Here is a 25,931-nt window from a genome sequence, read left to right on the forward strand (position 1 = left end):
GAAAAGACTAAAACCAAAAATTGACTACACCAAACTTCACAGCAGCACATTCTGATCTTTCCCCTCTGGTCCTGAGCCTGCAGTTCATCTTCCTTTAGCCTGTAGTGTTGTCAGACCCCCTTGCAGGGTGTTTTGGCGCCAGTCAATCAGGACTTGGTTGAGCCTGTTGTTTTCTGGCCCTCAGACCTGTCGGAAGCTGTGGTTCAGGGCCCCAGTCCCAGTGGGGTGAGGGCTGGAGGGCAGAGAAAGGGCACACTCAGGGCAAGTAAAAGTCATCAGTACTTACCCAGATAGTGGTCACAGATTACAGCTCAGACAAAACGGCCTTTATTGTTAACTGCCTGCCAAGCCAGGCTCTTCCTTTGGTCTCGTTTCTCCACCTAGTACGGTTCAAGTGCCTGGCAGGACTGCAGGGATGCAGAGCCCTGCTGGCTGCTCCTCAACCCCTTCCCAACATGCTGCCCAAACTGCTCTCAAGGTGGCTCAGTCACTCCTAAAGAGTTCACTGCCAGAGGGTTCAGGATGCTGTTCTGCTCATACAAGTGCCAAAGCTGCATGGCAACTCTGCTTGACGCGCCTGAGTTTTGCAGCGCTCATTTTATTCCCACAACTTCCAGAGCTGGGAACAGACACAGCAGGGAGCAGTCCATGAGGATTTGTGGATGTCAGTAACACTGGCTTTAGCAGATGTCTCTCCTTGGTTGACAGAGGCGTAGTTTGCAGAGCCTGGAGCTGATTCAGCTGCTGTACAGAGTTCCTTCCTTTTGAAAAAATGTAACACCCAGCCTGGGGTGGGGAAGCAGCTGAGAGCTTTGTCACTAGTGCAGAGCAGATCTTCTCCAAGCTCCTTCCCTTCCTGCAGGTTTACAGAGACAGCTCAGGAAGGACTGTGATGCCAGGGTACCCAGAGCACACACGGCTGTGGCATTCCCAGCCCATTCAGCTGACAAGCAGCCAAGGAATTGGCTCCTATCCTGCTCTGCCCAGCCTGGGGCTCAGCCCCAGTCCTGGAGCACAGTGGGAGAAGGGACGAAGAGACTCCCATTTTCCTCTTTTTCTACAAAGCCATGCTGCACACCGTGTTGAAAAGGAAGAGAAGCTGCAATTGGTGGCACAGATGCTGATGGAAGCTCAGCCTACTTCTCCTTTAAAGTTTCTTGAAAAGAGTAAACACGACTGTGGAGAAGATTCTTGGAAAATCAAAACAATTTACAAGAAACAAAAAGGAAAGAAATGCAAAGAAACAATCCAAGATGTTTACATATATTAATTTATTTATAGTCTATGCTTTTCAGTGTTGCACAACTTCTACATCACATTAATTCAAAATTAGTATTATGTTTATGCTCTATGACTTAGGAACTTTTATAAACTCAAAAGTACCACTATGTACATATCCTCTACCTTTCTCCATTCCTTGAAATTAATGCTGAAAACACAAGAAACATGTACATGTAACGTTTTAGAGCACACTTCTTTAGTCAGGTACACCTTCCACAGTAAAGAAATGTGCTCCAATATTATTTCACCAGCAGCAGTAGCAATACACAGCAGCAATAAAGGGGATCCCTTTGACATTTTGCAGGAGTAATGATTCTGTCTCTTAGTTTAACATGGCAAAACTATCGTTTTGACAGACTCAAGACCAAAAATCAATTTGTTTTACACTTATGTTAATAAACACTGAATGAAGTAAAAGAGCAAGTGGTTTCTTTGCAGAGGACCTTTGCTCCAGTCTGGCAGAGGTGGATTGGCAGGGAGGAGGGAGACAGGCAGAGTGGCAGAATCACAGCAACACTGCAGCACTTCAGCCACTGAACTCCACTTATTAAGGCCAGTGTTATTTAGCAGGATGGTAACTCTACAGAATGATCTAAAGCAGTAAAATTCCAAGCCTACTACAGGCATTGGATATTCACCAGCTGCACACAGAAAGCCTGTACTTCCAACACTGGCACCCCAATCTGCAAGAGCAAATATCCCTCCTTCCCAGCTTAGCCATGAAAAATTTCAAACACTTGAGCAAAATAAAATTATATCCTTTAATGTTTTAAAACATTATCTATATCCCACATAATTCTGGTATCTCCTTTAGAGTTAGGAAGTCCTAACATATAGGATGAAGTTTTTAGTGCTTTATGTACTATGCCACAAACAGCCTTTGGCTCCATTTCTATGGCATGGGGTGAAGAAAGGTGGCTGGACCATCTCACCAATGTGGCTCTGGGACAATGTCAGCCAGATCAGTCTTTTTGTGAGGACAAAGATAATTCCTTCAAAAATTGCCTTAAAAAAAAAGAGTTTCATTAAAATTAGACTTCCATCTGAAGTATATGTAAATAAAAAACATTGGCTGACACAGTCAGCATGGCTCAGTTTGGAACATGAAGTGCTGTGTGACTCTCTCTCACAGCAATGGCCTCTCACCTTCACGTACCCACAAGCAGCACAACGACCCAAATAACACTGCAAGAAACACCCTGCTCTTCTTGGGTTGTATCTTTTCATTTTGCCTTCTGTGGGTACTCTGAAAGGCATGAGTTGACAAACAGTGCTCCAGAACTAATACTTCTGATTCATATTAAATAGACAGATATAATACAGTCACATTTAATTGACTTTTAGATGCAGTGCAATTCAAGTTAAACTATTCTTCTTAATATGTTTTTAAACTGTAAACTACACTAGAAAGACACAATTTTATTAATTTCATGACTTTTTATCTGAAGTTGTCTGTGAACTTGTATGCAACAAAATCAATTACATTTCTCAGTCAAATTGCCATTAACTGAAAATAGGGCACAGACTTTAAGCACTTGAGGACAAAGTTCACTGCCACCAGGGCAGACAACTGACTACTACTACTTGAAAGAGATAATCTCCAATTACCAACAGGCTGCTAAAATGTGCCTAAGAATTTATCTGTTCCTATAAATTAACTCTGTGGGCTTTGGTCAATAATGGTACAATTTACCTGGCAAGTCTCCATAATTCTTTCTTAAAGAATTGAACTGAGAGCAGCATTTCAAATGGACAAGTAGTCAAAGAGCTCCTGCTTGAAAATAATTTTGTAAGAATCCAGTTCCTTAAGTGATTTGAGGCTGTTTGACATGGGAGAAAAATGTGCTACTTGATTCTGGACCAGCAGGAGCCAATTGCTCCTCAGTAGAGGCAAAAAGTTGGCAGAATTTTCCAGTCCTTTGCTTTTGTGGAAGTAGCAGCTTCTCATATTGGCTGAACTTCATGTTCTCAGATCACACCTAGAAATGATGTAGCAAACTGTATATCCTGCCATAATTAGCACTTCTTAAAGACAGTTTTCCCTTGCAAAGCTCAAAGCAAGTTTCAATTAAAAAAATCTTTAAAAAAATATTTCATTACTTGTATTAATGAATAAAATATGTTAAAAAGGTTTGGATGCTATACTCACTACCTAACACTCTGTGTACAAAAGCAGGCATATAAAAACATAGCACCTGACCTTGCTCAGGTGAAAAGAACTGAAAGTGGTTTCCTGGATCATGGTACTAAAGGCACCATGGTATTGAATCCCTTTCTCAATAAGCTTCAAGCCTAAAGAGCAGTTAGGCTGCCTCTGGTAGCTTTCACTAAAAAGATCACTACAGAATATCAAAACTCTAATCCTCAAAATTATTCTAATTTTCAGCCAAAATTTTTATCAGAGCCCATTAATTCTTTTGCAAACACTGCCTTAAATATTAGGAGAGCTTGCCTCTCTCCTCAGTTCTCACCCAGATATATACATTTTCTGTGTATGTTTGTGCACAGGCAAAGAAAGACAGCTGACAATCAGTTTTACTCCCTGGTATCCTGCCAAACGATCAGCTCTCTGTACTGCCTATTCATCCTTGAACATCAGCAACTAAGACATTGTCTAACCTGTTTCAGGACTGAAAAATAAACGCAACAATTGTCCTTCCCAGTTAATGGATGACCATTACAACTGCCCTAAGAATCATGATTTTATATTTGTGTCTGCTAGTTCTAGAAAAGTGCAATGTGTAGAGGGTGGATTCCAGTTACAGCAAGTTTATTTCCCTCCTTTGGAACAATATACATTTGAAAATTAAGTTATTAAATTACACTGGATCCAGCACACCTGGTTCCACTGTCTTGTAGATTTTGCTCAGAAAGACTTCCACCTTGTCATCACCCAAGTGACACATGTCCAAGATGCAGATAACATGTTTGCCATCGAGCTCCTTCGCTGCTCTCACAACTTCATCTAGAAGTTAAGAAAGGTGGTTTTAAAACGTATTTGCTGTATACTCTGTACACAATAAATAGGTGTACAGAATTGATAATGTTCTCCATACAGTAATGTTCAACCTCCTTTCAGTGAAAAGTTTTATTCATAAATTCCATCACTAGAAATGACAGAATCAGAATTAGATATGAGTTTGTAGTCTGGATATTAAAATACTGTGTTCAGAGGATGAGAACAGCTCTAGCAAAAACTGCCTTGAAAGTTCAGTATTACAGCAGTTTACTAAAGGTGCTGGAATAGAATTCACATCTCTTTCACTGAAGAGGTGAACAATGTTTGTTCTACACCAGGGATTTCTACAGAGGATTAACTCTTGCACTGATAGACAAACCAAGAAATGATAAATGAGTAATATCAGTGAAAGGCAGTCTCACCTGAAAGAGGAAAAGCGTCACCAAGCCTCCCACTGCTGGTGGCCTTCTGCTGGCACGCAGAGATACAACTCATACAAGACAACAATGTATCATTCTGAATGTCTTCCAGTTGAAACAAGTGGGGATTGTCAGGACAAAACAGTGGAAGAAAAGCAACATCTATTGCTATGTCATGGTTTATACCTATTGAAGAAAAATATTTTCTGTTAGCAGAAAACTTCATATTCAGCCCATCAGCAACTTTGTGCACCACTTCTCTTTCTTTTAAAATAAAACACTGCACTGATTTTTATTTACATGTTTTTGTCCATTAGTTAATAATTAATGTCTAAAAATATGTTTTTACAAAGGATTATACACAAGCACATTCAAATTGATATGATGTTATGAAATACTATGGTTTAAGGCTAACAATGCTGAGAGTTCAGAAAACATTAAACGTTGGAAGCCATTTCATCCTCCTTTTAACTTTATCTGCAAATGCAGAGAAATTAACTTTACAACCAGTAAAGTGTGCAATGCAGTGCTACTTTCACTCTTCAACATTGTATTGTCAGTCCAAGGAGTCTAATGACTTCAAATACTCAAACACCTTCTCTGCAAATGTCCCTTAGCAAATAATGAAAACTTTTAAATTATGGGAACTGAACACGAGCATTGTTAAGCAAGGCAATTTCTGTCCTCTTTTAATGAGAAAACAAAATCAAACCTAATAACCCTCAATAAAGCTAGCAAACAAATACACCTCAACTTGCATATTTATATTTTAATAAATAAAAATCAATCAACTGACACTTCATGTTAACCAGAAGCAGCATGGAGCAGTTAATGAGCATGGCTAAAATACAGCCTTTCATTTTCTGCCATGGAAAGAAGGCACTTTAGGAGCAACAGTATGAAAAAACCAACTCAATGAGAATAATGTGGAGAAGAAGCATTTACAGTTGTCTTTTTAAGAACACTAACTTGTTTCTGATAAACACCTCTCCAGCAGAAAGTTAGCTGGCAAGTGCAATTTAATAATTTGCCTGATTACATCAGGACCTATTCCTAACTGAAATAATCAACAGTTTAAGGACTACACACATTCTTCAAATAACACTCATAAGACTATACCAAAAACTGAAATTATATGTAAAGTGTTACTACAAACAAGATTTTCAGGCATTTCATTGAAAGGTATGTTTAATGAGAATAAAATTTACCCTAAATGGGGACTCTAACAAAAATCTAAAATGTCAATAATTTTTCAAACCCCAGGAAATACTCAGAATCAACTGATTCCTCTAGTGAAATCCATTCAATTTTTGATGAACTTACACTGCTCTTGCTTAACCTTTTTTACAAGGCAAGCTACTTACCCAGAACTGTCACTTCATAATACCCAAGGCTATTAGCACTTTTAAACTCATTGATGTTTTTATCTGTTCTGGCTTCTATTGGCTGGTGCACTGCTGCATGAAGGTTGTACTGTTGCATAAGTAAGTCTTTGTGCACATAATCAAATTTACATGGGACACTTTCTGGGAAAATTTTGCTGTGATGGAAATAATTCATTAACTTGTCTTTCACTTCTGCCCACAGGTCACTCTGCCAGGAACCACAAGTTCTTCCAGGCTCTTCAGTTTCAGCCATATTATTCACTCCTTCTTGATCTATTATAAGCACAGAAAACATTTAGTTGCTTATGTAATTGTATCACCCCTCTGTTAAATAAGAAATAATTTTCATTAGAACATTTCAATTATGAACACATGGCAGAAATTAAAAGAGCCACGAGAAAACGTGAGGTCTGATGCTATAAAGTGCTTCTGAGATACTAAACTAACTTAAAACTTGGATAAAGATACACTGAGGAGTTATTGCCCATAATGGGAAACAATCCAACGCTGTCCTTTCAGCCATCCCTTAGAACCCAGCAGGGAACATTGAGTAGAAGGACATTGATGATACACTGCTACAGTGGCTCCCCAGAGGCTGATGTAACCAGATGTACAGAGGACCTGTCTTAACAAAGGTTATAAGGATATCTTTGCTGCCTGGTTTGGACCTGAAGAAAAGAAGTAATCTTAAGCCTCCTAAGATTAATATAACAACTATTTGCAACGTACCTGTGGAATACTCCAAACTGTCTGACACAGCCTGTCCATTTTTATCTTGCACAGAATGTCCATGCTGATATTCATCTAAGCTATAAAAAGAAAATTATAGTATGTATATCTGCATATATATTTATTTACCTTAAACCTAATTAACCTCAAACTCTATGCAGCAAAAGACAGACTTGTAGTGACAAATGATGCGAGCTCGAGTGAATGAGCTGATTCCTTATTGTGAGGGGTGCATACGGCAGCTGGACACAACGAGAGCCCCTGTGCTCGGTAAATCAGCTCAGCAGAGCGCAGCACCAGCCCGGCCTGACTCCGGGCCTCGGGAAACAGACGAACGGGAAGGGTTCTGCACGGGCAGCCGGTGTCTGCTGCCCTCTACCGGCACCGGGCGGAAATACCACGTGTGACACGGCCGAACTCACAGGTGACCCACAGGTAACGCGATGGCAAAAACCTGGCGCTCAGCATGCAGCCGCACTGCCCTGCCATCCCCTTCAGCACCCAGAAACACAGCATGAATGGAGCCAAGACACCGCTCCGGAATCCCAAATGACAGAAACGCCAAATCTCTATTTTCCTATGGATATACTGTCCTGTTGTAATGACCAGTTTAATGAAGCAAACACGGTATTTGCTATCTTTCTTGTTTTAATCATAAAGTTTTGAATTACAGGTAAGAAACTATTCTTAATCAATCTAATAAAATTATGCAGGAGAAAATTATGCAGGAGAAAAACATATGAGGCACTCTGCAAGCTAACATGGTAAAATAAGCTCTTAGACCCATATATTCCTTTCTTCTTTGATCCATTCCTCTTATTAGAATAAAACCCATTGTGATGTCTAAAAAACTTAGGGAAAGGACGATCTTGATTATCTTGCATCACAAACAACTGCAACAGGTAAGACTTCGTTAAGGTACCATTAAAATTCCAGACCATCAAGGTAGTTAATAATAATGACAAGATACAGACAGTAAAAAAGGAATCAAAGATGAACATGCTGTTTACTGGACAGCACATTCTATTGATATGAAATTTCATAAGGATTCACAGGTTTTAAAATTTCTTTTCTATTTCATACTAGGGTGTATCTTGATAATTTCATGTCAACATTTCCTAACAAATGGAAAAATATCTAAAATAGTAGCTAGTGAAAAGATAAAAGGAAATGCACTACGGGTTTTGAGTATGAAAGTATATTTTAAGAAATGCACTCCCATAAGGGATGTATCACCACTGAAGTGACCTCCTTGTGATGTTCAGATCTAGGCACAAAAGAATCCTCACTTAAGCAGTATAACCTGTGCAATTACTGTCTGCAAAATTCATTTTCACTTTTGAGATTTGGACCTGTCAAACATAAAATGAAACCCCAGCACAGTGTTAAGAAAGGCTTGCTCAGAAACCAATGTGTCAAGTTAGATGCACACCATCTTCTCTCCTCATTAAAGCAGAGGGTTCAACCAAGTCATACTGCTGACAAGTGGGTATCGTGGGTTTTTTTCTTTTAAAATCATCTAGATTTGGAAGTAAATAGGCTCTGATTTAGAGCAAGTAGAGTCTCAGGAAAATATGAAGAGAACTTGTCACAATTTTTCCCCACTTCTTCCACAGATCTGTAGCTGGGATAATTTCTACCTGCCCAACACATTATTCCTCCAGGCCTGTTTTGTGCTGGATGTGTGGACAGCCTGACTTGAGCTAGGCTTGTAAGGGAAACCACTTGTCTCTAACACAGTCCAGGTGCTTCTTTGAGAATGAACCACTGTGTCTGCAATGCACCCGAAGCCACCCGAATCCTTCCACTTACTGCAATGTGCTCCTCCTGTTGTGCACCAAAACACCCACAGCCTATTTTATCCCTGCCAGCTTTAGAGGACCTTGTGCCCTGCCAGATTTGCTGTTTCCAGCCCGCACTCTGCAGACTCCCTTTTCACATAAGTCCACTTGAAAAAATCCTTTCTTCACTATTTTCAGATACATTGATATTCAACTTGTCATCATTTTATTTTAAAGTATTGTCATCAAAAATAACATCAATCAAAATATAGGGCAGATCAGTATTTTCAGAAACTATTGGGAAAATAAGCACGTCCCATGCTTCACACTTATTTCCTAAGCACTGGGACTAAATGTGATAAATGAAATTAAGGAAAAAAATAGTTACGACTCGCAGCTATGCCCAAACAATGCAAGGAAGTAAAGTGCCTCAAAACAATACAAGAAAACATCCCACTCACTGATAAAACTGGTAAAACTTTGTTTATAGATTGGTTTGAAATGAAAAAACTGTTCTGACACCATTGTGATAAACACATCTACCACAGCAAGTAACAGAAACCAAAAAGCCTTCTACTATAACTTGACAAGTCTACACAAATTGATTTTTAGTATCTACTAATTTCTCCCTGACAAGTTCTGTTTTATGTGAAAAAGGGTAGTGAAGGAAACATCACATGCTGTGAAACTTTTGGTCATACAAACCTCAAGATGAATTTCCCTAAATTATTGAGTCCCCATACCCTAGCTGTCCCATCCACAGGAAGAAAAAATATAAAAGGGTCTACATGACAAAAAAATACAGAAGTGAAACTACAAGGACAGAAGCATGCAAACAAGTTCATTTCATGCAGTATGGAGTGGGAACATGTAGTGCAGCAGTTCCACGGTAACACACTAAATTTACAGAGATTAAAATTCCAAGAAAACTACTGCGCTTTTTTCACTTCCACATAAAAATAATCCTGTCTGAAATTCCTGACCTTTCCTCATTCACCATCACTTCATTGTCTATAAATTAAAGTACTTTGGAGTACATTAAATGCTTAGAAGTACCATTATGTGGAAGATCTTTACTAGCAAGGACATAAATATTAACATTAGTACTAAATTACCCGGTTTCTTTGTTCTTTCTGAAACCCTTAAAAACCAGGTAAGCTACCTCAGAAATGCAGGAACTATAGCTGTCAATAAAAAACCTCAAAATAAGCTCTTACTGCTTAAAATCCCAAGAATGAAACCGCATGCTGAAAATAACATACAAAAAACTTGATGCAAAATAGTTTAAGTTAGAATATGTACTTTAAAACATATCTATACTATCGGATTCAATGATCCTTGTGGGCTCCTTCCAAGTCAGAATATTCTCTGAAATATGTGAAGTTTGTTAAAACTACTATTGCTATCAACATATTAAAGTATTTCAATGAGAACTGACATTCTGCTACATCTAAGGAACAGAAACCAATGCAATTTTAAAGTATGTCAGCTAACTTTCTATTTTTCTTTGGCAATTTGGAGAATTCAGCACAATTCTACAGGTAGTCACAGAAATACACGAGTTACCTTTTAATTATATAGAGTGAAACAGCTTTCCATAATCCAACACAGACTTTCTCCTCCTTTAGCTGAGGTTCTAGCACTAATGGCATAGAGTGGACACACAGGTAGCGAGGAGAGTAGCAGATTGAGAAAGCAGAGAACAAAGTAAACATGCCTTAACTTCTGGCTTCACCTATAAGAAACGGGGAGAAGACATTCTTCCCATCCTCCCCCCACCCTGGAAAAAGCGGAACATTTCTCAGCAAGCAAAAGAAAACAAGATTCCTTACAGTCAAGGAAGATCTGATTTTCCTAGGGATTTGTACCACAAGTCCCTGCGAAGTCCTACACCACCTGCAGAACTGTGACCTTAAAGCCAGGTGATGCTTTTAATGAACCAGCTGCAAAGTCAGGTAATCATTTCTCCTAGAAAATGCAGTTTCTACCAAAAGGACTAGGAAACAACAGACACATGGGTTCAAAAGAGCCCCATTTATCCCACAGAAAAAGCTGTTGCAAACTAGCTTCCAATAAATGTGTTTCAAGAAAATAGGCATGCTTGTAGGGGAGCAATACTGGCAGAATTGGTCAAAACTGGGCAAAAACTTTGATCAGCTTCCCTCATTACCACTGTTGCCCTATTCCTAGCACTGTAATTCTTGGGTTTAGGGCGGAAGAGATGCTAAAAGTAAACCAAAAAGGCAACTGAGCCATATATGTAGTCATGACACAAATCCAGATCACTGTCAATATACACAAACATCTTAAATTACTGACACCAAGGAGCTCAAACATTCAAGTTGCTCATGTTCTGTCTGGAACAAGTGACAAGAATTTGTGGCCCTTAAAATGCTCAAAGGAAAGTAGCTTGTAGCCCCTGGTTAACAAATAAAAGCACTCATTCAGTTTTCTTAATAATTTCACTTTTGGAGTTATTTCAGTAGGTTCCAGACTTGACAGGGCTCTGTGTTTGAAACTCCTATGTGGACTTCAAAAAAACCCCACCTTCTCTGGGATCCAAGCTGAGTTATGCAACAACTGAGTGTTGGGGAGTGGCTTCCCAGGGACAACTATACTTACACCTCTGTAGCATCAAGAAAAATGTACAGCTCAGCCACCACCAGAAAATCCATTAATTACCATGATGAACCTCTGTTATTATAGATTCCCTTAGTAGAAGTAGTAGCAATAGAAGATGTTTAATAATATGCTCAGAATTATGTTTCAGATATATTTAGAGCGAGTTCAGATGAGTGAATAGAAAACATGAAACTCTACCCTGATCTGTTCTTTCATTTTGCTTCCTTAGAGATTCCTGATCTGTAAAATATTTACTAGGAGTGTTTCTGTTTGATTATTGCAATTATTCAGCACAATTAATTTCACATGACTTACCCAAGTTTTCTTCTTACAGTCCGCGTAAAATAGGGGTAAGATGATACAGGATTAACAGGTGTACCTCCCCTTAAAGTAGGAAATTCACCATTACTTTTCAGTATCTATTTAAATGGAAATTCACAAAGCAAGGTACTTTGATGTTTTTCTTTCAGGCAGAACTAAACTAAGACACTCAAATGCTGGAAGTTTTCATATGGAAAAGAATCCACTAAATTTGCTATGACACTGCCAAGACAGAACTTCTATTTACCAAGGTTTTCGTAATACTAAATCTTCATCCAATGCTAATTTTATTTCATTTCCCCTCAAAATATACTAAATATCCACTCTCTTCACACATTATGACTTATGAATGTGAAAAGCAAAGAAGAAAAATATACCCTTTATAGTATGAGAAATCCACTGCAAAAAAACCCAGATGTGACTGGCCTGACTTTTGAAACTTTCCACCTGTCAATGTGTACCCCAGGCTCTCAACAGTGAGTGTGGCTGTACTAGATTTTACACAGAGAGCAGTCTTATACAAGTAGTTACTTTACTCCTGAATTTAACACAGTTCTATCAGACAAAAGTTATTTTGAGGCCTTAGGTTAGCACATGACCACCATCTACTTTCCTTTCTGACAGCAAGTTACAGCTACATTCAGTACACCCCATGGACAAATCAAAAACAAGGTGTGTTTGAAATTAAGGAACAGGTATACCTGATTCTGCATTTTCAGCCAAGATATCTGATTTCCTCACATCACTGTAACTGTTGTTTGTTCCACAGGTATGTCACTAAACTACATTTGGTTCAAGTATTAACTACTTTTACTTCAAATCTGTGAGCTTAATAAGAAAGTAGTATAAATATTAATCAGAAGAGAGCACTGCAAACCTACTTTAATTAATCCTTCATTAGCATGAACAGTGTAATTGTCATCGCCTTATGCTAGGAAAAGTACATAATTACATTTCAAAGACTGAACTATATATGCTTTTAAAGCTTTCTCATTATTTTCTACAGCCTGGGCTCTGGCCTGATTTCTGAAAACACTTTTTAGAAGATCCACCACACATTAATGAAGAGAGCTTACTGTTCTGCATCTCTTCTGAATCTGCGGCTTGTCTTTCTCTTGACTGAACTCCCCTTTGACAGCAGAGCTGGGTCCTGATGTTCCCCAGGGGTGCACGGTGGCCCCAGAAAAGATTTAACTTCTTCATTTTTTCCCGTGTTAGCACAGTCTTCTTTGGACACACAAGAACTTCCAAGAGACTGAGAGGTATCTTTCTGCAACAACAGTTAATTGCTTAAGATTTTCAATGCACTTAAAGCTATCTCTTCCAACTCAAAAACCTGCATATTTCTGACAGTCACCTGACATCTAGCAGAAATTATATTCTAACCATATTAATAAAGTAAATTCTGTCTAGAAGGCGACAAGTAAGCATGTTGCAGCAGTTGCCTCTCCCACACTCCCATTCCCATGAGATGATCAAACTAGTAACTTTGAAACAGTTACAAGTTTTACAGAGGACTGCCAAAACAGTTTCAGAGAAGCACCAAATCATCGCTTTTTAAAATTTTGCTCTCAAAAATCAGATTAAGAGACAATGTAATTAGATTCTGAACTCATATGCAAAATTCTCCATTCTAATGACAACCATAGCTGCTTTGGCATTAATTGTCACACATCATACCTGGACCAGCTCCCCTCCTGGGGCTTCTTCAGCTGCACTGCTACAGCTGATGTATCTTATGGCACTAATTATTCCCTGTACAGCAATTCGCTTGTGTTCTCTGTAGTGCAGGTCTTCAATCTCTTTCTCTACTTCACCTATGGGTTTCAAAACTGATTCAACTGCAAAGAAATTTCCAGAATCAAGTTTTAGAGTCATATAATACCAAAATCTCTGAACACAAGACTAAAGAGAAGATGTTACCAAATATTAAATTGATTTAAACTTACACTTTTAAAGAATTCAAAACTTTTTTGTTATCCACACCACATGGAAAAAAATTAAAACAATAAACCTTTTTAGCACAAAAGCATCTGTTAGTACGCATTGTCAGACACCACAATTTCTGTTTCAGGTGAAATTTCCGGTTCAATGTAGCCTTCAGAATAACTATTTTTAATTTTGATGTAGCAAAATATTCAGAGTAAAACTTCTGGGTATATGTGTAGCTCACGTCAGCATCTACAATTCTCCTGCAGCAAGCAGTGCGATATTTTCTGTGAGGTGAGGATTTAGCCTAAAAAATATTTAGTCACAAAAGGGAGCTTTTCTTGGAGTAAGACTGATTGGAAAAGGCCACAAATCTTAAAGATATTTCACATACGATACCTTCATTGTTTTTACAGTATTTCAAAAAGCTATCAGGAGGTCGTGGAAAAGGGTAATAGCCACCGATGACAGTTTTCTTTATTTGATCAGCTTCACTTTGCGATTTTGTCCACTGAATGAAGTTTTTCACTTTGGCATCCTTAGTGTATGGCTGGCCCTTGTGCCACCCTTTTAAGACAAAAATAATCAGGTATCAAAACCAAAGCAGTCAACTGACATTTGTTCTCATTTTGAAACTCCCCTGAACACTACTTAGAAAAAACAAATTAGGAAAATCTTGACTAGAAAGTACAAAAGATGTCTTTTGTCAAGAGTGTTTTACAAAATGAGTACCTTGAATTCCTTGACTACACTTGCATTTAACACCGAATGTCAGACAAATGTTAAATAACAGAAAAAACAAAACAAGTAGCAAAAAAGCTCCTAGAATAGGAAAGCTGCAAATGTTTTTTAATGCTTTAAGTAACTGGTAACCATCATTGCTACCCTATCAAAAGATTAACAGACTGAAAGAATTAGTAAACATGCGTCTTAACCTAGAAACACTTATTATAAGATAAACCCATTGTAATGCCTCACAAGAATGCCATCTGCCTTGTCTTCTGCAGTGATGTTTCCTTATTACCTCACAGTCTGTACTGATTTATTGTGCTGTAAAATGAAAATACCCTTTCCAAAGAAACAACATGAGAACTACATAGAACTAGAACTAGTTTAAGTTACCTGTAATGAATATTTGACTTTCATTTGAAGTCGTAAGGTAAACTGTCCTGGAAGGATTCTCAGTCATCACTCTCATCTGTGTGCACACCAAGTATGTCACTGAAGAAAAAAAAACTTCATTTTTTTTCCTGACAGTTCACTGATTTTAGAATAGCAAGACTGACACACACTGGATTAATTTTATTAAGCCCTCTAAATGAGGCAGTTTAGCTCTTGACCCTACAAACGTTCCATGCAGGTTTTGAGTCACCATTATAAATTACCATATGGACACGCAATTAAATCTTGAATTTAATTTCAGCATAGATATTATAACTAAAACATGAGACACTTCATCGGGTAGGATACCACTGAAACAAATAGTACAAATATGGGTATTACATAGCTGTGTTTCTTAAGGATAAAAAGAATAAAATCATGAGAAATTATGACATGCCAATGCAAAACTTCTAAACAGAGCTCAAACTTACTCTTTTGTTAGTATCTCAGTTAAACACTGGAATGTCATTCCTTCCCACTTCCCCAGAACACTCAAGATGAATGCAGCCATAATCTAAGCAGGATTGTGCAGCTGGTGCTGCATCAAATGATATAAAAAAATGCATATCAACACCAACCAGTGTTAAAAAAGAATGAGTGCTTAGAGGAGAAGAGAAAGAAGGCAAGAAGAAATATTTAAAGCTCTTTTAAAATCCTTCCTTAAGGATTCCCTAGTTTAAAATTGATTAGTCTTAGCTCATGTGTGATAACTAACACAGCTGGGTGATGATTGCTCTTTGGGCAAAAAACACTGTTTCAAAGAAATGAAATTTTTCCACTTTCACCTCTCTCTTCATTCAATCCTATTAAATTATTCCTGTCCATAAAAAAGCAGGTATTTACAGGTCAAGAGAAGCAAGAGATTTGACCAGCTGCTGCCTTTAGTTGCCTCTGATGCAAGAGACGTTGCCCAGGTTGTTCTTCACAGAAACATCTGAAATGAAGGAGATCAGAGGAGCCCCAGGCCCAGCTGTCCATCTCATTGTTTACGGTAACTGACAGACTGCAATTTGTAATGGTTTCTAATATTTAAACTATTTTTATTCTTAAATTTTAATTTCTGATCAAACTATTTTCTGCTTAAGGAGATAAATTGTGGCATTTTTTTAATTCAGTGGCAACTAATCTCAGAATCAAAAATTCACAATGAACTAGAAAAACATTAAAAAGTATTATTAGCATTATAGAGATTAATACTTGGATGAATACGCTCAAACACATCTGGCTGAGAAGTTGCAAACAATTCCAGTATGAACGGCTGGTCTGAGGTCCCATCAATGGCATGTGCCCAACGATACAGCCAGAAGTCTTCACTGTGTTCTAGATAAACAAATATTAAGAAAAATGTTAAGCATTTACTTAGAAATATAGAAACCATTTGATAAGTTCTGAAAGTCAGATTTATAGAAAAACCTCTTTTTCTGGCTCGTTCAGCCCTTCCTACAAATGTCACAAGACCAATAACATCACAGGAATGATTGTGCGGTAAGTCATCCAGCTCTGACCTAAAAGCAAAATAGAAGAAAGCTGGGTAAGCTTTCTCAGAAATTCTGCAAAAAGCATTTCCAATTAACATTCACTGTAAGGTAGTGCAATTTAAATTCCAGCTTGATAACCAATGAAATTCTATTTTACCTTGTGATAAACCTATATTTAACTTCAGGTAATCCCCACTCTGGTTTAACCATTTCTTCTGGAATAATAGTTATTTCAGTAGGAGGATCTCGAACATTAAGGCAAATTTCTGACAAAGAAAAAAAAAAGTCAGTAACATTTACAGCATGAATACAAATGATCATCATCATGATTATAATACTAATATAACAAAAGAAACAACAATCCATAAAGAAACCTGGTAAAGTTTCTTACATATTCTGACTTTATGAAACTATTCATCAATTTCTCTGAGTTCAGGTTTTCACCAAAATAAAGTAAGAATTCAGGTACAACAAAGCAATTTTATCATCTGAGTAATGTTAAATTTTCCAACTGCCTACATGAACCAGCTAGTCCAATCCAGGCAGTATTTTAACAGGAACTAATCCAACCATTCTGATTCAACACAAAGTATTTTTTACACTAGCTTTGCTGTCAAATATCAGTAAGGTCTGAAACTGATGTGCAGGCAATGAAGTAAAACAGAACTGGTGCATGAGAATTTCCATATCTGATGCTAGTTCAATGGGATAGAAATACACCATGGCCATGGAGGAAAACAAAAGGTCTTTCCATGCCTATTCTGTAGCACCTGAAAATTTTAAATTATTTCTCAGACTGTTTAGATGCTAAATTACAAACATGGTGGAGCACTGGGGCAAGCAAGGTGATCTTCAACCAGATTAAAAAATACAGGAAGAGTGGCTTCAGCTTCTAGAATACACCAGGCAGTACTCTGTGGTCTCATAACAGGATAAATGGGATTATTCAAATAATGCACCCAGAAAAGTAATTAAGTAGATATAAATAACACATACAACTGTTTATGTAATTATATCTGGTGCCTCATCCTGGCAGTGCAACATTAGGAAGGTGTTCTACTTCAAGTCAGACCCTCTACTTAGGAATGCTCTCTAGGTTTCTGCTTTCTAGAAATGTATTCAGAGAACAATTGTGGTTTTGCATATGGTCGTTTAGGACAGTATCGCCAAGAAAATTCCTGAAACAAAACTTTCCCCACACATCAAAACTATCTCTCAATTGTTTCATTACTTTGAAAGTAAATGAATGATGATTTTGAGATTAAATGAAAGCCATACATTCAGGTCAGGATTATACCTTGGCTAAGGTCAGCCCACAAAAAGGCTGTCATCAGTGCCACATCAATTCACTGATGTGTGAAACTGAAATATGCACACTGCCTGGCAGCGGAATTCAAGGCATTGGTGCTAAGTTCCAAAGGTTTTAGGCTGTAAAACGGCGCGTCTCAGCAAGTCCCACACTGCTGCAGCTGCAAGCAGGGGCCAGCAATGCAGAGCTCACTCCATAGAAGTCTAGGGATGTGCCTGAAGCACAGTGCCTTGCAGGACTCTCCATTTAGAAACCCTTTAATACTGGGGAATTGATAACTGTTCAGATATACTGTACAATATTTGCAGGTGAATGGTTCTAAGGACACACTGGAAAGTTGGGATTTGATGGCATTACAAATTTAAAATAAATGAAGAGTAATTGTTACTTCTGTGATTTAGTGCAATTGAAACCTGAAATATTGCCCCACATTGGGCATATACAGAGATACTTAGCGAGGTAATAATTTCACTTCATCTGAACAAAAAAAAAACCCCAAAAAACCTCATGTGATAGAAGTTGCACAAAATCCATCTTACAAGTGCTCCAGAATTTTTTCTGGATATTCTGTTTTCTTGTGACTCTGTTCAAATAGAACATATGGTCATGCCATTCATCCATGCATCATGGGATTATGTGAATTCATATTAAGACAAAATTCTCAGCTTTGAGCAAAGAACTGAGATTCCATATAGACTCTTCTATGAACCAAAGATTTACAGTTTCTGCGGTTTATCTGTGCACCACAGTGCTTTCCAATGGAGTGACTTCTAGCTCTTCCCTTACACAGCAGTGCTGAGTTGGCCATTTTGATCTCTTTGTTATCACTCCTACCCCAATAATGCTTGTAAGAAATCAGAAGTGCAGAGTAAATATGGCCATGAAAATGCAGAGATATTTGCCCATAGAGAAAGTCACCTCAGATGACATATTTTACTGTCTTCTTTGCATAGAAAGGTTTTGTGGCAATTATGATTGTTTTCAGGGTTGGCTTGTACTTGTCATCACCTTCCCTCACAAACTTCCATTCCTGGCTAAACATCTCTATCTCCTGCCAAGCCATCACAAATACTTCAGACATTGAGATCTGGTTTTGATGCAAATATTTATCGGTCAGGGAAGATATTGCTCCTGGCAGTGAAAACTTTGCTTCTTTTTGTGCACTGTAGCTAACTTTTTGTGCACTGTTTCCTAACTCCATTAGGAAACTGTCATTGTCAATAAGTGGTACATACATCACCCTTCAGCAACGTGCATATTGTTTCAAGAAGTTATCTGAATTATTGAAATGTTGGCTCATTTTGTTCTGAGTATAAAAGCACAAAATGGGAAAGAGCTCATACAGAGTGAAGGAAGAGAGAAAACAACCCCAAAGTTGATCAAATCCAGTTTGAAAAGGCCATTATTATTATACTGCAGGACTTGTATTTTTGTACTATAGCTCCTTTGAGTATCTGCCCCACTAAACAACAGGCAAGTAAGAAAATGCTTTTTTATAGCCAAGGAATATTCTTCATACACACACTCCCACAGTGATGCTCTTTCAGCACACAGAAGTCATCAATGCAACTTTCTATTCTCTGGAGCTGTGCAGATACTCTGGGCTTTGACAGTATACACTGAAATCTAAAGTTAGATAAGGTGATAATGTCCTTCAATGACCTGCAAAAAGGTGTGAGCAGTGTACAAGTGATATGTGTGTTATTAAGCAGGAAGTAGAATCAGATTAAAAATCATTACTAGAGGCCCATCTTTATAATCTCTGTTCCTGATATCAGGGATTCTTTTTTTTATTTTTTAAATAAAGGTTTTAACTGATTGTGGCAGTAAACTTTATAGACATGATTCAACATAAACAGGGAAGAGCAAGAACCTGGATGCTCAGACACCTTTCAGAAGTACTAATTAAGGACTTATACCTTATCAATTACTCTCAGCAATGGATCGTTTTCTATTTTATTTCTACGGAGAACTACTTTGCACAACTGTATTTTAGAGACTCAAAATAGGTTTGTGCAATACTTAACCAATTGTAGCAAATCTCTTCATCTGTGAATCTCCTGGCGTGGGCTGTGTTTTAAACGGGTAACTGGATTTGATGGCATACTTGGCAAGGAGGAGCACCGTGCCAACCTTCATACTGTGATACCATTCAGGACACAGAGAATTCCACAGAACCATTGACATCATGCCTGAGCCATCAGCAACTTCAAAGTAAGCCTGAAGAAAAAAACAGACAATATACAGTCATCTTATTTATTATCATCCTGCTAGGTATTTATTTTGGATGATGCACCAGTACTTGACTCATAAATGATTTCTCTGATACAAATGGATATAGAAGATGTTCCAGAACTTGTACTGAATACTAGAATGGAAAAAATCCCCCATTTTTAACTTGGGCAAATGCTGAATCTGAAACTGAGCAGATCACTGAGCAGTAAAAAAAGATTTTTAAATTAACCCACCCCACCTCCAGTCTCCTTTTCCAAGAAGTTCAACACAAAAATATCACAAGCTAAACATATTAGAAAAAATCATTAAGAATTTTTAAAAATAACTGAAAGTCAAGAGATGAGAGAATCAGAGTCTATAAATAATTTAAATATTGCCTTTTTTTTTTTAGACAGGACATACAAAGTCCAACTTTCAAAGCATAGAGACCAGAAATGTTTAGGCTGTTAAACTACTAACACCTCAAGTATCCTTTCCTTCACAAAAAGCTCATATGAACTATAATAACTGAAATTCATCCACTAAAGTTTGTAAACATATGATCACAAAATTCATCATTTCCTGCTCTAGCGAGCTCAGCATTTTTGTAAAGGCAGCATTTTCCATATAAAATAGCTATAAAATGACTTTATGTGCTTACTATATGGGAAAAATTATTTTCAAATATTCCACAGCAATTTGAGTGTTAACCTATGCATTTATCCCTCTTTACCTGATAAGGCATATCCATTTTTTTCTCTGGTTTTCCATAGTACCTTAGTCTAGATTTGTGCAGGATTCTCACAAGAAGTGGATGGAAATGCACGCTGCTTCTCCATGTCATTTCCAGATGACCAAGATTAGTCAGTTTGGAGACTAAGGTTAAGGGAAGGGGAAAAGGAAAAAACCAAAAAAGAGCATTCATGATTGAACATCTAAGCTTTCAGGAATAAAGTGGCAGGATGTTACATGTAATTTATTAATGTTTCTAACATTTTAAAAGGCTCATCTGCTGACACCATTCACCAATAAAATTGTTATGAACTATCTGCACACAGAATAGTTTTGCTCTTTTTTTTTTAAATTGAGAGTGATGACACATTTTAAATGACACAGAAGTGTTGTCAGATGAGCAGAAGGGCTACTACAAAAACCACAGGCGTCAGCCTTCAAGGGCATCACACTCATGCAGAAGTTCTGTTATACCTCTCTCCTCACCAGGCTTCATGGAATAGCCTGAGCCCCTCAATACTGACCACATTTTGGGGGGCAGCTTCTAAGTGTGAGCATCCTGCCCCAGAGACCAGACACAAGGCCACTACTGCACCCAGTAATTTTGACACCTCAGAAGATTGGGCACAAACATCACAGCTACACATTTTCAGTCAACATTCACAAGAGTTTAAAAAACTCTCCCAAAGCAACAGAGAATCACAGAAGGGGTCGGGTTCAAAGGGGTCATCTCCTTCCAATACTCTGCCATGGGAGGGATGCTGCACCAGACCCAGAGCCCCATCCAAGCTGGTCTTAAACGCTTCCAGGGGTGAAGTATCCACAAGCTGACAACTCTGGGATACCTGTGCCAGTGCCTCACCATCTTCCCAGGGAAGAGGTTTTTCCCACAGGAGCAGGTGAACTGTGACACAGGTGGCAAATTCCCAGTGGGGCCAAACACAGCTGGAGGATACCAGGAAGCTCAGTCCAGCTGAACAAGCAATCACAGAATCAATCAGGTTGGAAAACACCCCTAAAATCATCGAGTCCAACCTATGACCAAACACCACCCTGTCAGCGAGGCCGTGGCAACAAGTGCCACATCCAGTCTTGCCTTCAACACCTCCAGGGACGGTAACTCCATCACCTTCCCGGGCAGCCCGTTCAAATGTCTGATCACCCTTCCTGTGAAGGAATTCTTCCTAACGTGAAAGCAAAACCTCCGCTTAAGACTTGCTCTGCCGCTGGTTGCCTGGGAAAAGAGCTCCAGCCCCAGCTGGCTACACCCTGCTGTCACCCAGGTGATTGTAGAGAGAGAAAAGGCCCCCCTCAGCTCCCTCAGCCACCGCTCAAGGGACTTGTGCTCCCGACCCTTCCCCAGCTCCGTCGCCCAACAAACACGGCATGGCCCTCTCCCTCAGGGCGGCCCTCCCGCACCCCCACAGCCGCCTCCTCCGGGCTTACCATCCACATCCACCTGCACCGGGGGCCTGTCCGGTACCCACACGTCTCCATAGGGATCCTCGTTGTTCCAGAGCGGCAGGTAGTGCCTATTGTCCCCGCGGAGGGGCTGGAGCGGGCGGTGCCCGTCGGGCGGGGTGCCCGCGGAGGCGGTGGCGGCGCCCCCCGCCCGCTCCAGCCCCTCCAGGCAGAAGAAGCCGCGGTTCAGGCGCCTCTCGTCGTAGCGGTACGAGCAGCGCGTGAGGCGGAGGCGCGTGCCCGCCCGCAGGCGCGCGCGCTGCACGAGCCCGTTGAGGCGCGGCGCGAGGTGGCAGCGGTGCCAGCGCGCGCCGTCCGCCAGCGTCACGTCGTACCAGTACCGGGGGGGAGCGGCGGGCGGCGCCTGCGCCAGGTAGCGCTCCACCGCCACCACCGTCACGGCCGGCGGCTCCGCGGGCGCCGCGCTCAGCTGCGAGGAGCCCTGCACCTCGTCAAACACCCTCTGCAGACAGAAGGCCCCGCCGCCCTCCGCCGAGGCCGCCGCCCGGCTCTCCTCGGCGCGTTCCGGGGTAGGGTCCTGCATGACAGCGTCCTGGCCGCCCGTCCCGGGCGAGAGCCGCGGAGCGGGGCGCTGCCGGGGCCGGCCGCAGCTTCCCGCTGTCATGGCTGAGCACGGGGCGCCGCCCCCGTGGCGCGCGCGCGCGGGGCGGGGCGGGCGTGCGCGCGCCTTTCAAACCTCCAACGGCCGGGGCGGGGCGGGGACAGCGGCGGGGACGGCGGCCGTGATGGGGACAGTGACAGTGATGGGGACAGCGGCGGGGACAGCGACCGTGATGGGGACAGCGACAGGGAGCGGCTGCGGCCGGCAGCAGGGACGAAGCTGGGGCCCGGAGAAGCGGTGGGAGAGGCGGCCCCGGTGATCCTCCGCTAGGCCGGGGCCGTGCTGCCGCCGTGCTCGCTCGCGGCCCGCCCTCGCCGCTGCGCTGAGGCGGCGCCCGGCTGCTCGGGGCGCGGTGACCCCAGCGCCCCGTCGGAGGGACAGAGGCCCTGATCGGCGAGCAGCCCCGTGGTCCCTGCCTCCCTCAGACAGTTCTGCCGCGCCTGTTCCTGGTTCTACGACACTCGTCATTGCTTCTTCCTTACCATCAATGTGTTCCCAGCTCGGAGAGGCTTCTTCCTGCTTCTGCCATTGTATTTGTCTTTTACATAGTTGCAGTGTGGGGTAACCGTAATCGTTTTGGCATTGAAACAGTCTAATGAGTCTTGTTTCTTGCTCCCATCTTCAGAAGAAACTCTTACTGGTGGTTCCTAAGTGCGTGAGATTTATATTATTATTGATTCTTGTCCCACTGCAACTATCAACTTCTTTATCACACCATAGAATCAAAGAATGGTTTGGTTGGAAGGGACCTTAAAAACCATCTGGTTCCAAATCCCCTGCCATTAGGACACTTTCTTTGATCTCATAAGCAGTCCTGAGAAAGCATACAGAGATCAAGAACTTTGTATTTGATATTTTATCAGTGCCTGTATTTTCTTCTAGTGGAGGAAACACCTCTTATGAGGAAAGGTGGAGGGAGTCGAGCCTGTTGAAAACAGAGAATTACAAGACTGAGAGAGGATTTTATAAATGCCCACAAATATCTGTAAAAAGGTATCAAGAGAATGGGAACAAGTGGTGCCCAGTGACAGGACAAGGGGCAACAGGCACAAACTAATACACAAGAAGTTTCATCTGAATAGGAGGAAAATTTTCTTTTGAGATCAAAAGAGAACTGGAAAAGGCTGGCCGGAGAGGTTGTGGAGTCTCCTTCTCTGGAGATATTCAAAAGCTGTCTGGATGAGATCCTGTGCAACCTGCTCTGTGTGACCCTGCTTTAGCAGGGACCTTGGACTTGAGGTTCTCCAGAGATCCCTGCCCACCCCAGCCATTCCAGCAGGACAGAGTGAGGACAGAGTGGTAAAATAAAAGGCTAGGAAGAGCAGCAACTTCCAGTCTTTATAGTGTTACTGGTCCAGATAGTCTTTGGAAATCCAGAAGTGCAGCTGCAGCTTAGGCAGAGCTGGCTCAGGAGCTGGGCCAGAGCAGTTCCTCCAGCTTGAGCACAGCTGTATCCTTGGTCTGCTGCCTTTGTTACTGTGGAGCAATTGCTGTGGGGAAATTGGAAAACCTGTTGCCTGAACCATTTAAAATAGACCAAAAAAACTAGACAAAGGGGTATAAAGAACAAGCTTTTGCTGGCCTTTAGAATTCTCTAGGAATGAGATGACATTATGGATTTTATGATAACCACAGTGCATTCCTTAGTGAGAAAATTTAAAACAAATCAGTAATTTGTGTTATGTTGAAGCTAAGTATTGGGTAAAACTTCCACAGGGTGTCTTTCTTCCCCAGTAAACACACGACTTGTTGTGTGAACTGATAAAATGGCATTCACAGTTTAAAAAAATGAACATGACCCAAAATGATCTTGCACAGGATGTGATTTCACATCACATACAATGGATAACTACGGTGTACACTTTTTTAGTTATTAAATAACCTGTGGGTATAATGAGGAAATCTGGGGACTGCTCCCAGCTTATCTCCACTTTTGTCTGTGCTCATGATGTGATTTGCAGAAGAAACTTATTCATACACAGCTTATTGTTACATGTGCATTCATTGCCATTTTTATTGTGGGTCGCTGGGGTTTCATTCATTGAAGCTCAAGCTTTTGTGGAGTGGTAATGGACTGATGTGGACTGATAGCAGAGTTAATACTTTATACTGGATAAATCTGTATGCATTGCAGGTTCTGATACAAGATTGCTCCTTCTCTTAGGAACTTGCTCCTGCTGCCTTCTTTTTCACCAGCAGAGGTCCAGCTAACACACCAATTCAAAACTGGAACAAGGGTAAATCTCTTGCTGTCAGCATGTCAACAACAAGTTCTAAAGACTCGTTACGTCTGTGAGTTCATCTAGATGCGTTTTCCCTACCATACCTCAACACTGGGACTGATATGACTGTATTAGAAACTGGAAGTTGAGAAACACTCAGAGAATGAATCAGTAATGACTGGAGAGGAGCCATCAGCAGATGGCTGTACCACATCACAAGAACTGAGGGCTTTGTGTTATGCTGAGCCTGCTTCATCAGGGCGTGTCAGCAGCTCATTGAAGACAGTATGATTTTTATATGCCTACAAGTGTGCTGAACAATACTTGTGTTCACCCCTGGTCAATCAATAGTCTCAAATTCTCAGAGACAATTAGCAGTCAAATATCTTGAAAACAGTAGTTAGCCTTTACAGCATTGACAGGAATGAGCGATGCTGAATAGGAGGATGTTACTACATTCTGTTAAATATTACATTTAAAATACACTGGAGAAATGAAAGGCACAAAAGAATAAAAGCTAATGCTCTAGATTAAAAAAAATTAGCTGGAATGCAAGAGCATAAAGCTTACTGTAAAAGTTTTTCACCACAAGGTGTTTTGAGGACAAAATAGAAAAGTTTTTCTGGTGCATTTCACCATTATTTCCTAGATGCTTTTGTTAAATCTTCTTGGAAAATAACAGAAGTGGTTGAGTAATGCTAAAAGAACATTTTAGGTGATTACCCAGCTGACATACCCTTGCCCTTTAATCAGCTCTCTGCACTTTGAAAGGCAGTTTAAGAAAGTGGTGGGTTATCAGCAGGAAAATTTCTTACACCTTTGGTGTGTGGAACTTTTGACTTATTGCACAGGTTTTAAAATCTACAGAAGTTTTTTCTATAGACTGCAGGTCTGCTTACGCTTCATTTAACTTAAATACAGCTGTTTAACCATGGAGCTGAGTTTGTGACCCAGCTTTTATGATGGTGTTTGGAAAAACAATGCCAGTGGCAATAAAGACTGTGTGAGCTTACTTGAGAAAAAGTGACTTGGGCTAACCTGGCACTCAGGCTTATGTGCACAAAAGCCAGTTCTTGTAGCATCAATGACTGCAAGGTGTCACTTTGCTGTAGTTCCACTGCCCTCATCCCAGGGGCCGTTTGTGTGAAGAGAAGGGAAGAGTCACAGCAATCCAGTGAAGCTCATTAGCAGCACACACAGCACAGCACTGGCTGTCACCCTCAGGAGCACTCTGTCCAGTCTGAACTCTCACACTGTCACTTGGACATCTTCATCCATACAAGGATATATATTTGTTTTGTCCCTA

The 25,931-nt window shown here is 40.5% G+C and overlaps 1 protein-coding gene across 4 annotated transcripts; it reads right to left on the bottom strand.

The window, feature by feature from the left end:
* Window positions 1-1,254: 1,254 nt before the first annotated feature.
* On the bottom strand, window positions 1,255-25,921 carry RADX (RPA1 related single stranded DNA binding protein, X-linked). Of its 4 annotated transcripts, none has more exons than XR_005259882.1 (15): window positions 21,767-25,921; window positions 20,322-20,464; window positions 19,402-19,594; window positions 16,223-16,331; window positions 15,785-16,092; window positions 14,549-14,647; window positions 13,826-13,993; window positions 13,178-13,338; window positions 12,574-12,767; window positions 11,492-11,560; window positions 6,774-6,853; window positions 6,024-6,317; window positions 4,663-4,845; window positions 2,428-4,246; window positions 1,255-2,286 (listed from the first exon to the last, which is right to left on the bottom strand). XR_005259882.1 is itself a non-coding variant. In XM_038164571.1 (15 exons), the coding sequence occupies exons 1-15, from the start codon at window positions 22,404-22,406 to the stop codon at window positions 4,101-4,103; spliced, it is 2,694 nt and encodes an 897-aa protein (XP_038020499.1). In that variant the 5' UTR covers window positions 22,407-25,921; the 3' UTR covers window positions 1,255-4,100. The 4 variants fall into 4 exon arrangements, 2 of the variants coding, with proteins under 2 accessions (XP_038020499.1, XP_038020497.1); XM_038164571.1 differs by having other exon boundaries at window positions 1,255-4,246; window positions 15,785-15,907; window positions 16,001-16,092; XM_038164569.1 differs by having other exon boundaries at window positions 1,255-4,246.
* Window positions 25,922-25,931: the final 10 nt, after the last annotated feature.

This window comes from Motacilla alba, chromosome 4A, assembly GCF_015832195.1.
Source record: "Motacilla alba alba isolate MOTALB_02 chromosome 4A, Motacilla_alba_V1.0_pri, whole genome shotgun sequence".
NCBI classification, from domain to species: domain Eukaryota; kingdom Metazoa; phylum Chordata; class Aves; order Passeriformes; family Motacillidae; genus Motacilla; species Motacilla alba.